The sequence below is a fragment of the Hemicordylus capensis genome, chromosome 1 (genome assembly GCF_027244095.1).
Source record: "Hemicordylus capensis ecotype Gifberg chromosome 1, rHemCap1.1.pri, whole genome shotgun sequence".
Classification (NCBI taxonomy): Eukaryota; Metazoa; Chordata; class Lepidosauria; order Squamata; family Cordylidae; genus Hemicordylus; species Hemicordylus capensis.
In genome coordinates, this window is record NC_069657.1 from 398,398,898 (window position 1) to 398,411,538 (window position 12,641).

The 12,641-nt window shown below is 39.9% G+C and overlaps 1 protein-coding gene across 4 annotated transcripts in view; it reads left to right on the forward strand.

Moving 5' to 3' along the window:
• Positions 1-12,641, forward strand: part of ZFAND3 (zinc finger AN1-type containing 3) — a 223,982-nt gene that overhangs the window by 185,863 nt on the left and 25,478 nt on the right. For all 4 annotated transcript variants that reach the window (XM_053304978.1, XM_053304984.1, XM_053304967.1 and 1 more), the window contains one exon: positions 6,959-7,129. In XM_053304978.1, the coding sequence (XP_053160953.1) occupies positions 6,959-7,129 (171 nt within the window). The remainder of the gene's footprint in view (positions 1-6,958; positions 7,130-12,641) is intronic.

Below are 12,641 nucleotides of genomic sequence, written 5' to 3' on the forward strand. Positions count from 1 at the left end.
CATTTGAGCATGTTTGCTGGCCATTAAAAGAATCTTTTTTTAAAAAAATGGCCACTGAAAACAAAATGCATGCTCAACCACGCATGCTCAAATTGCCTCTGCAATTGCCACCACGCATGCTCAAATTGCCTCTGCAAGTCCTGGCATGGCCTAGGGCCTCACAGAGACCATTGAGCATGCGCGGGGGCCATTTCATTTTCGGTGGCCTTTAAAAAAAAATTTATTTTAGAAAATGGCGCCCCCCCTTCAAGTGGTGCCCAGGGCATGTGCCCTGCCTGCCCCACCCTAGATACCCCCTGTCATGTCCAGATAGGACTGGGATAGACTCGTTTTTGAAACCTTAGATAAGCCACTGCTAGTCAGTGTAGACCACACTAAGCCAGATGGTCCAGTTGTCTGACTTAGTATAAGGTAGCTGTCTATGTTTTTTGTGTAGTTGTACATAGACAATGAACCCTCCAACACTTCACCATTGAAAATGTCTATGTAGCAGATGAAGGCACTGTGCAGTGCACAGCTTACAGCAGCTGGAATCCAGTCTTCAGTAATGTGTAATACAGGTGGCCCTATATATTCACATGGGTTCTGTTCTTGCCTATAATTGCAAGTACAGAAATTGTGAATAAAAAAATCTCATCCCTATGGGAATTTAGGGGTTAGGTTCCTAGCCCCCCCCAAAAGTCAAAAAATGGGAAGGAGGGAGAAATAAGATTAGAAACTCACATTACATTGCTCTCCACGGCTCAAAAAATGTCCACGAAAACCCCCAAATTGGCTGAATTTTTGGCAAATATTCACCCAAAAAAGAATGTTTTAAAAAGAAAGAGCCTCAAAATGCCTCTGTGTGGTAAAATGGCAGCTGGAAGTAATACAGAAGATATTTCTGGGTCATTTCCAGCCACTCAGCAACTGCGAATAGGCAAATTTCAGCTTTTTTGTTTATCCCAAATAAAGAAACCGGATCTCTAAGATACATCCACACGTAAGCAAAACTGCAGGTGCTGGAACTACATATAGTGAGGGCCATAAATGCTTGGGATGATAATTTAGTTATTACAAATGTATCCTTTATTTTTCTCTGTGAAATGTTGAAGGGTATAGCTTAGTTCATTTGCTTGGGTAATCTGGAATAACGTGCTCTACATGCACTTGTTTTTTACCTGTGGCATCCTTGTAGTCAGAATTGTATGCTGTGCCTCCCAAGTTCCTTGGCCACACTCCTACACATTCAACAGGCATGTTCCTATTTTCCTTGATGAAATGCTGGAGGGTATGCAGTTAGCTTGTGGCCAGTGCAACACCATGTAGCATCTCAAAACATGAAACTGAAATACACCCATGTTGCTGGGATGCATAATGGCATCCAACAGGTATCCTGGTTGGTACAAATATCTCATTTCTCCTGCAATATGGCAGCTTTATATTTTCTTACTCCTTCCTGCTTTTTATATGCATGTATTTGCAATTTACAGTACTTTTGTAGAACACTTTTTGTGTTCTTAATTTTTAATCATCATGTCATGGGTGGCATATCCTTGATTTAGCTGTTATAAAACTTTCTCTCGGGTCCTTTAAGTCAGTGTCAGAGGATTATATATTTCTCTTAGTCAGCAGCACAACCTTTCTTAAAAATAATTTGTTGTTGAGACCTGGTTGAAAAATATAAATTGGCTGCTTCCATGCAAAACTAGTTTTCTGTTTCAGCCTTTCTCATTGCAGAACTAATTCAGAATAAAGTTAGGTGTAATATCTTAGTATGTTTGGGCGGGGGGAGTTTATAATTATCTTCAGTGAAAAGACCAATTTAAGTACTTTCAAAGATGTACTTTAAGTACAATTCAAAGATGAATTGTAGGAATTAATGCGAGGTGGTGGAATATGGAATGGGAATACTTATGCAATCATATATACAAAAAATGTTGTTACACAGCTAAAGCAGAGAACCAAACAGTAACTTTTTAATTAAAAAACCTACAATATCTTTAATTTTTGATATCTTAATGCAAATACTGCTTTGAAAGGCTCTGATTTCACCTTTGAAATTAAACATCACACACCTTACATAGCTTGTTTCCACAGTTGCAAATCTGTATCAATAAAGGCTCAAAGCAAAACATGGTATATATGCTAAATGGTGTATACTAGGAAATCTTAATACTGTTCACTGTGGAAAAAATTATTTCATTCAGACCATTCAGACCACTCATCTAACTGATGACTGTCTGTCTCTTGTAAATGAAGTGGATATGTTGCTTACTGGCTCTTTCATGCAGCCAAGATTTAAAGCTCCTCTTTGTTTTTAGTTGTACCCCCCACTTTTTCCCCTCCCCCTGCTTCTCAACAATCCATGAGAGTTAGCTTTTGTTTGTTTATGACCCCCTTCTGTGGGACTCTCAGTAGCTCAATCTGTTTTTACCTTTTGCGCCTAAAGGTAAAGTGCCGTCGAGTCAGTGTTAACTCCTGGTGACCACAGAGCCATGTGATTTTCTTTGGTAGAATACAGGAGGTGTTTACCATTGTCATCTCTCATGAAATATGAGATGATACCTTTCAGCATCTTCCTATGTTGTTGCTGTCCAATATAGGTGAAACATACCAGGCGGGATTTGAACCGGCAACCTCTTGCTCCCTAGGCAAGTTACTTCCCTGCTGCGCCATTTCCTAGATTCCTGTTTTTTTCTTTCTCCTTTTCATATAATTCTAGTGTAAACCATACCTCCTGAGCAGAATTCTTCATGGATTTAGTTTTGATGGCTTAAGTTATTTTTAAAAGTGTGAGGAACTGAGGCAGTGATGTTCGGGAGGTATTGCCCTTACTGATGATAGCACTGGCAGTTGAGATCATAAATGTAAATCTATCAGGCTGTGATAGATCTTTTTAAAAAGAACTGAAAACTAGCCTGATGAAGTACCTTTAATGCTGTCGTCATGCTAGAGTTTAAACAGGCTAGTCTTTTTCCTGTGAGGCTGGTAGAGAGGGAGAAGCCTCCCCCCACTCCCTGCACTTAATACTTAATATCCTTTTCTGTCCTTCCTATTTGGAAACTCCCTTCTACATCTTCCAAGTGCTTATTGCTATTGAGAGGAACAATTCTCTGAAATTTCAAGTGTCACAGTGGCTGTTAGTGAAGCCATGTATATGCAGGCAGCAAATGGTGCTGTGGCCTGAGATGAAGGAATTGGAATTCAGCTCTGACAGTTCTGACACAATGTATTTGGAAATGATGGCGGGTGGGGGGAGAGAATTGAGCAATGAAGACAAGAACAATGACAGTAAAGAACAAATGAAACTTTCTACAGGAGACAGAAGAGTTTTAAAGACATTGCCCTGTTTGTTTTCACCCAAAATTGCAATTTAAATTTTGCTCACTGAATTACCCAACTTCTGTTTTCCAGTCTTGCAGAGTAGCTACAATTAGAACCACCTACATCCTTAGAAACTGCAATCCACTGAAGTCCTTATTCCTGTACTGTATAGCATTTTTATTTATGTTTTGACAGACGCTATACTGTGGTACAAATGTTCCCTTCCTCCAAAGAAGCTTCATGAGATTGCTTACCTATAACTGTAGTTTTGTAAGCATTTCATTACCTGGAATAGATTTGTCCTTGACAACTATATGCAACAAACTTCTGTTGTAAGTTGCCCTACATAATGTTTGTATTATATTTTTATATTTTATTATTGCACAATTATTTTAAACATTTGTAACATGCTCTCTTTATATGAACCCTTGAAGTATGTATGTAACTCTTTCATAGCATTAATTGACGAGATGTCTTGGGGTTGTTTTTTTAACTCTTTGATGTGCTAGTGATTACAGCATCTTTCAGTCCAAATGTAAGAGCAGATTGCATTACTCCATTGAGTCGAAGAACAGTTGCAGTCATATTGTGCAGTGCAACATGGGTGGTTCTGAGCCACCCACACTGCTGTTAAAGAAACACCCAAAGTGTTGTTTAAGGGTGTTTTTGTACTAATACTTAAAATGGCAAAACTGATTGGTGCCAGCGTGATGTAGTGGTTAGAGTGATGGACTAGGACCAGGGAGACCCGAGTTCAAATCCCCATTCAGCCATGATACTTGCTGGGTGACTCTGGGCCAGTCACTTCTCTGTCAGCGTAACCTACTTCACAGGGGGGTTGTGAGGAGAAACTTAAGTATGTTACACACTGCTCTGGGCACCTTGGAGGAAGAGTGGAATATAAAATTTAAACAACAACAACAACAATAACAATAATAATAATAATAATAATAATAATTATTATTATTATTATTATTATTCTTTCCAATGGAAGTATCATCATACAAGTATGATCATGCAATTTCAAATCTTAGCATAAGAGTATTGCACAATACCGCAGGCACTGCTTTAGACACCTGTAGCATTTCCCCAAAAAAACCGCCCACATTGTACTGTCCAGAATGTCACCCACTGTAATTTCACATGCCCAGGAGCTTGGGCTTTTCTTAAATAGCATCCCTTATGCTTTAAGATCTGGATAGTGATTCCAGCGAGACTCATAAAAATGGGTTCTGCGTCTGCGCAGACCTGCTTCGGGTAGGCATTGTTAGCTCCTCGCGACGCCTTTAACTGCCCCTGCACAAGCCTGCAGTCCTTTCTAGTGGCAGTTAGGCGTCTCATTATTCAGTTTCTGTCTGACCGCCTACGCATTCAGACGCTTCAGAAAGCTCTCAGCTCCTCAGCTAAACTTATTTGTTTCTTCTGGATAATCGACTTGTTTTGGACTGACTGACAACTCTTTGCAACTACCCTATAACAAAATAATAGTACTGAGTTTTTGTTTTTGTTTTAAAAAGGAAGGTTTGATACGTTAACAAACTACGGAGCGGTAAACGACGACAGCTTGCTTGGCATTTCCCCCCTGAACCTCCCATACCCCCAGTCCCATGAGCTAAAAGCCTGCAACCACCGTCACCTCGGATAGGGGTGCAGGCACCAAGGGCAGCACCCACGAGAAGACCACCTTTAAACCACTTCCAAAAGCATCTCCTTATATGGCATGGAATAAAGTCTGCTGCCAAACAGCAGCAGCATCAACAAAAAAGCTAATGCAAAAATTGCACTAGCTATGAAGCCCTGGGGATACCTGAAGTACTACTTTAGACCTTGACTTTAGTTCTGTAGTCCTGCATACGTTCTTTACTGGTTTAGGCTTGAAAGTGCACATGTATATCTATAAAAGTTATTTTCTATAGTTATACAGTGTAGCAAATAATTCTGCAGAAGGTAGTTGTGTCCATCCCTTGCTCTACTTTTCTGTGTTCCTATTGAGCACATCGAGACTGCAAAAGGAGAACACACACATGCCTTATTAACAAGTGGAATCCACACCTTTCTTTACATCTTTCGAGGATGGTAGCTCTGAGATTGCAGGGGGAAGGAGAGTGACCCCTGAAGTTGACCTCCTTGGCAGGTGGACACTTTGCACAGAATTCTCTTAATTCTAGCCTCAAAACAGGAGGCCTCCTTGTTTATCACCTCTGTGGTGCACAGAGCTGTGCCATGCCTGGCTCTGTTTTCCTTCTACCTATGAAGAGCTGTGGGAGGGATGTCTTTTCTGGATTTTTAAAAAACTTATTACAGGTGACCAGGTGAGTGGCTGAATCTCAGATCTGGGTGGTGTTAAGCTGAGAATGCAGTAGAGTTATATATCTTGCATCTTGAGATGGAGGAGAGATTGGACAATGTTAAAAACAATTCTTTCTGAAAATAGTTGTGACCTTGTGCATGCTGATGTATTCTTCCACATGTTATATGTTTAGTAAAGGCCACTCTGGAGAACCCCAAATACTAAACTCATAGACCAGTTTTACTAGGTACATGCAAAGCAAGTTCATAGCACGTTAGTCCTAACATTAATCTTAACTGAGTAATGTTCAAACGTAGGCAGAGAGAAGCCCCTTCCAATCCTATGAAGTGGTTGGTTTTCTCCATGTGTCTCAGTATACACAGAAAAAGATACAGGCAGAATCCAATTTTTTCTGGCAGTTCCAGCTGAGCACTCTAACCACTTGCCCCCTACTTGAGGCATGTGCCAGCATAATAATGAGAAATGTGTACTAGGTTTGAGAGTGCTTTTTTACTTGCTGTGGTATGTGGGATACAAGAAGCATAATGCGTGGTGTTTTCTTCCCCCTTCTTATGGTTTACCTGAAGCTCTTTTCAATTTACAGCTTCATAAAGACATGCATTTCCTATCTCTACTCTTCCCCAGCAACATTATTTTCCTGAAAGAGGGGAAAATTACAAATAAGGTTATTAAAGTATGTAGTATCATGACTAGTTTTAAAGAGAGATCCTCTGAGCATTTTGAATATGTAGCAGGCATGTACATGTTGTGTTTAGTTTATCTTGTCTGTGTATAATTTACATTTAGATTGTTATCCTTGTAGAGAGAGGGAGGCACAGTATGGTGCTTTCATGTTCCTGCTTTGGTTATTGGAGCTATAGCTAGCATACTGTGCCCTAAAATAATAATAATTTTTTTAAAAAAAATCCCTCTCCTGCTTAGGCAGGAAATAGGCTGAATTTGTGTTCAATTGTGTTTCATCAGAAGCAGTATTGGTCTATATGGGGATGGGGGTTAAAGTTTCATAGGAGGAACTAAATGGGATAAAAAACAAAGCTTGCAGTTGTCTGGGATGGTGTGTTCTCTGTGTGGCAGTACATTGTCAGAGCCACAATCAAGATGATTTAGCCAATTCATTTTATATTCAGTTTTGTAAACCAGGAACAGGGTCCTGTAGGGAACAAAGTTAATGTGTCTATTACCTGGTACCTGTTTTTACTATTAAGAGAGTGTAAGTATGCATGGGAATACAAATGAACGTCCTGTTTGCAAATGGGTGTGTGAAAGTTGCACTGTGACTAGAGTAAGAGGCTTCAATGAAAATAAGCCAACATTGTACTCCAAATGTTTTCCCCGAAACAGATTCGCAGTCTGAGAGCGAGGCTTCTCCTGAGAAGCGACCACGGTTACTGGAGGACAGTCATGACAGACCTGAAGAAATCAACCGTTCCAAACAAAAGAGCAGACGCAGGTGTTTCCAGTGCCAAACAAAACTGGAACTGGTACAGCAGGAACTGGGATCATGTCGCTGTGGTAAGGATTGGCAGCCAGCATTAAAATTTAAGCTTTCCTTTATAGTTATATTAATGTTCTTTTGTTCATCTGGGTCAAACTATTGTGATATAACTTCTCCTCATTTTGAAGCAATGTAATGAAATCTGTATAATATGTTCAAATGGGTACAACCTCACAAAAAGCCAAAGCACTCAAAGCCCTTCACAATTTTATGGAAGCATTGTACTTCATGTGTGAAGAGTAGGTTAAGGATGTTAGTCTGCTAAAGATACAGCTCCTAATATCTGCTCTTGTGCCATTAGATGAAATAGTGGTCTTATATAGAAAGCATGTCCAGTCCAGAGAGTCCTCACGCATCTAAGTGTGCCAGTGCATAGAATGATCTTCTGTGAATGCAAAGAAATCTCTAATGTGAAAAATAGTTCTTCTTTGTGGTCTCTGTGCATCATACTTGGGTTCCACGCCTACAAGGAGCTATGGTTCAGAACATTCCAGAGCTTTACCAAATAAGTGAAATTAAGCTGGAAATGGCTCCTCCTAGTGCATAGCACAACTCTTTACCTCGGTCTTTTGTTGACTACCACAAGGTCTTCAGAAAATTCCCCTGGGCTTTACCTATTCAAAAAAGCTAAGTTCTTTCTGTTTCTCACTTTCGCTTTGTTTAGTAGCATAGTATTTCTGCCCTTTGATCATGTGATAGAAGGAAAATTCAAAGTAAGAACTAGAGATTTCTTCTGTGATGCCTTAATGCATAGGCGGAACTGTGGGGGGGCAGTCAGGGCACGTGCCCTAGGCGCCACTGAGGTGGGGGCGCCACGCCAGTTCCTGACACCCCCACCCCATTGCCCACCTGCCCAGCCCTTATAGGCTTTTGGATGAAACTTCTTTATGGCTTGCTCAGTAAAATACAAACTATGGTATGAAACTTGCCCTAATGCCTCTGAACACTATTTTGCTAAACTAGACATTGCTTTATGGTTGCTTTTGTCACAGTTTGAATGAAAGAGCATGTTGATGTCTCCCCTGGATTACATACCCACAGGCACAGAATTTGCCTTTCTGTCTGTCTGTCTATAAATGAGAGAACAATAGGCATGAAAAATGTGTGATAGTGCCTAACCATTTTTCTTCCTTCACTCATATGTTGTTGTTTTTTTAATGCACTTTTGGATTTTGAACAAAAAAACCTATCACAGTGGACATAAACATGTTGACCTCTTAATCATGCTTGGTGGGAGGCAAATGAAGTTTCTGAACAGCAGCTGCAAATGAGAGTTTGTATTTTCCCTGGTTTGATATATTAAGCCAATATTTATAGGTTTGTATGTTTGATCCAATGTATTAAATTCAACAGTGTTGTTTTTTCTTTTGGCTAGGCAGATTTACCCTTTGCTTTATTTATGCAGGAGCATAATTCCTCCTTGGCTAAATTCATGTTGATTTTAATGTTTGCAGAAACTTGATTACAAAACTGACACTTGCAGACAAGCCCCTTGAAAACATCCAAGGAAATGGATAATTATTTCCTACAACTATTGCATTTACTGTAAAGAGAACCAAGCCACAGAATCTCAATCCTACGCTATGGGTAAAAGTTGCATTCTGTTGAAAGATACAGTTCCTCGAGTGCCCTAGAATCTAAATGTTTGATGCATTCAGAGATGAGAATAGAATATGCTAATATGCTGCTGCTTCATCAGCATGTTAACCTTAGGATCCTCAACAGACTTATTTCATGGCTTATTAAGCCATACTACCATGATATTTTAATACAGCACTTTATAACATATCTATTTTAGAAAATGCGTAGTAGGTACGTTTTTGAAATATGGGCTTTGAAAGTCCACATCAGCCCTGACAGGATAATATAGAATTACAGGTGCAGAACTGGGCTAAGCCTGAGTCGGGCATTTACAGAGACCACAATAGACCAGACCAGTGCTTGTGCTGAGACTAACCTGTGCTATTTATAACTTGGTTAGGTTTTATTTTCCTTAAGCAAGGGTTGGCACCATAGTTATATATGTTCATGACCTGACAAACTATGCTTATTAATGTGAGGTAAATATGTGTGTGTGTTTGACTTCTTTTGGTTAATCTTTCCAAGCTAGTCCTCAGTGCTGAGCATACTGGCAATCATAACCTGTGGTGTTAATATGTCTTGACAGCATCCCATATAACTTGTAAATATATTTTATTGTTTGGGGATTGCTTTTTCACACTTCATAAAACATGTACACATATTCATGTAGAAACTGAAATGCTCTCCCTATTTCTTTGGGAGTCCACCACACACTTAGTGAGCTGCTTCAACTACCATTTAACTTTCTAATTAGAATTCTTTGCCAAAACATATTAGACAAATACTCCTGTACAAATTCTTTAGAGAATGTAGGGAATTCTTGACAGAAAGAGAGACATGACTGACAACAACAAAAAACCTACTGCATTCCTGATATAGCAAATGCAGCAATTACAAAAGCCAAGACCAGTCCAGAGGGCAAAATGGTCTGGCATATTCTAAGATTTCAAGACAGCATGTGGTACCCAAGCAGTGCTGCCATTCTGACTTTGCATGGAACAGCCAAGAGGAAGCATGAGAGAACTATTGGTTTGTGCACCTTGCTTCTTCCCCATTACAAGGGCCCACTGAAGGTGAATTGCCCAAAGGGTGCCCAAAATAATGGAGCCAGCCTGACAAAAGCATCACAGGAGGTACAAAACAGAGGAAAGCCCTGTATGTGCATTAGACTCTTCATAAAGCTAGTATGCATGTGGATAATACATTGTGGGTTTTTTAAAAAACTCACAATGAGGATCCTTCACAAGATTTGTCATTTGCTGAACTGTTACTGTCAGTAATTACCCAGAAGAAAGTAAGGCCATGAGGTTCCCATTCTTGCAAAGGGGGAGCAAACATCCATGATCTTCTCCCTGCCCCCCAATAACCAATAATTGGAATATGCAATCCTATTCACTGAGCTATGGCTGTAGTAGCTGCAACTTGGTGTGATATCCATAGCCTTGAGTCATAGGAAAAAGTATTTCCTCCTCCTAAATGATATTGTTCACTCAGTTGCATATAGTCAATAAGCAGCACTATACCTTTGGGGAGGTGTTATATGGTGACCATAAGATCTACAAATACTATGAACAAAGCCCATATCACCCCCTCAAAAAAGCCGCACTCAAAAACTCCAGCAAATGTTGAACCGACTTTATTGTTAGCCAATTAATTTGTGATAGCTTGCCCATTTTAAATAAGATCCAGAAGGTAAATCTAGCTAACATGAACATGAACACACAAAGTTGAGTTATATGGCAGCATCTCTCCAAAATTCGCTGGGCCTCTTTCCCAACCATGCCTGGTAATACAAAGCAAGGCCCCCTGGGAGTCTATGAGAATAGAAATTCACAGTAAGAATTCTTCCTTTTCTCTGCCACCGAGCTATGCCCCCCCCCCCGCCAAATAAAATAATTTATTGGCTACTTTAAATATCCTTATTTTCTTTCCCTATAACATTTTTATTTGAATACTTGAAACAAAGTTATCTCCAGAACAAAATTATGAGTAAAACACACACACTAGAACGCCTAAAAGCACAGAAGCTTCTCGTGTCAGGCCTCCTGACAAATTGCTAGTTTTTATACTACAGTTGTTTTAAAACATGTGTGTCTATATTTCTGCTTAAGAATCTTGAAGGACAAGTTCCAGTTAGGAGCTGTCATTGTGAGGTTAATAAAATCCGTGACTTATCTGGTTCACTGGAGAGTTAGTACCAGCAAAGAGAATATTATTATTACTAATACTAATACTTTCTTTGGAATACTACTCAATTGCTGAAGAGGGCATTTTCTTTATCTTCTGTGGGTGCAGCTTCTTTTTATATTTGCAATAGCTAGGAGATGTGGAGAGGAATTTGTCCATGCAAATACTGATTAACTCACTATTAATGCACTTGGATTTCTACATAATTCTGTTCAGCCATCATCCTGTCAGCAGACTTTAAAATGCAGACTGACATAAATTTTGATCAATATAAATATACCTGAAACTGTTATATTTTAAAACTGAAGTTCTATTCAGGCATTATTATAACTTTGTATATGACAACAACACCCAGTGAATTCCACCCACCCACGCACCCCCATGTTGATGCAGTATGTAACCCCGTGCCCCACTGACCACAAATACAGCATTTGTCTGAAGAGGCAAAAGCTGTACTCAGAAAGAGAACCTCCCAGTGACTGGGAGCACTGGTGCCCCAGTATTCCTAGTCATGGGGAAAATCCCTCCTTGAGTACACTATTTTTCTCTTCAGGCTCATGCTGTGTGGTCAGTGGGGGGCAGATTTATGTAATATGTTAATGCAGGGGCAGGATTTACCAGGTAGCATTGTAACCATGTGTGTTGTTATAATAATGCCCCAGTAGGGCTTAGCTTTTTTTCAGATATATGGTGTTCAGCTTTGGAGTTCTTCTGACTGGGTTTCTCAAGTTTTGTTATACAACACTTTAGTGCTTGCTACAACTCGTCCTTGCCACTAACAAAATGGACAATACTTGATCAAAATCTTTCAGAAACTTTGAAGATCCTGTCAGATTTGTGTGCTCCGGTGTAGGCCTTTTGTATTTGTATGAAGGAAAAACAAAAAACAAGTATTGAAACCAATGCACATTTCACAGATAGTCAGCTTTTCAGCACGTCTTTCACAAAATAAGGCTTAATTTGCAGCTTTAACTTGCTTTATGGAGTGCAGCTCCTGATGCCTGCAGGTTGCTGCTGATATACAACATGGTAGCCATCTTCATAGGTTTGATTCACTGTGAGTACACATACAATACTCTAGGAATGGTTGAATGGGCTAGGTATGTTAGCCTGAAGAAGAAAATAATAAGGGGAGATATGATAGCTCTCTTTAAATATCTGAAAGGCATAGGAGAAGCAAACTTGTTTTCTCTTGCTCCCAATGGCAGGACTAGAACCATTGGGTTGAAATTACAAGGAAACAGATTTAGTCTAGATGTAAGAGCTGTTTGACAGTGGAACTGTCTACCTCATGTAATGCTAGGCTCTCCTTTCCTGGGGGTTTCAAAACAGGCTGGATAGCCATCTGTCAGATGCTGTAGCAGTTTGCTACACTGAGCAGGGGCTCACAGATCTTCCAGTCCAGTCCTAGAAGATCTCCAAGTTCCCTTCCAACTCTAAAATTATGTGAGGACCTGCACTGACTTCTTATATCTTTCAAAGCACAATTCAGAACACTGTCTTTGACTCTTAAAGTTTTAAATGACTTAAAGCTTCCATATGTCCTCTTTTGATGCTTATGTCTTTTATAGCTTCTAAATCCGAATATAAGAAGGGTGAGTCCAAAAAGCATCTCTTGCAGGTGAGAGGCAACTGGGCTCTCAGGATGCTCACCAGAGGCTGGCTGTTTTCCCTAACCAAATCCTCCCCATTTTCCTCTGAATTCTTTCATTCACAAAATTGGACTAAGCTCCCCTTTGCTGCCAAAAGGATTTTGGGGAG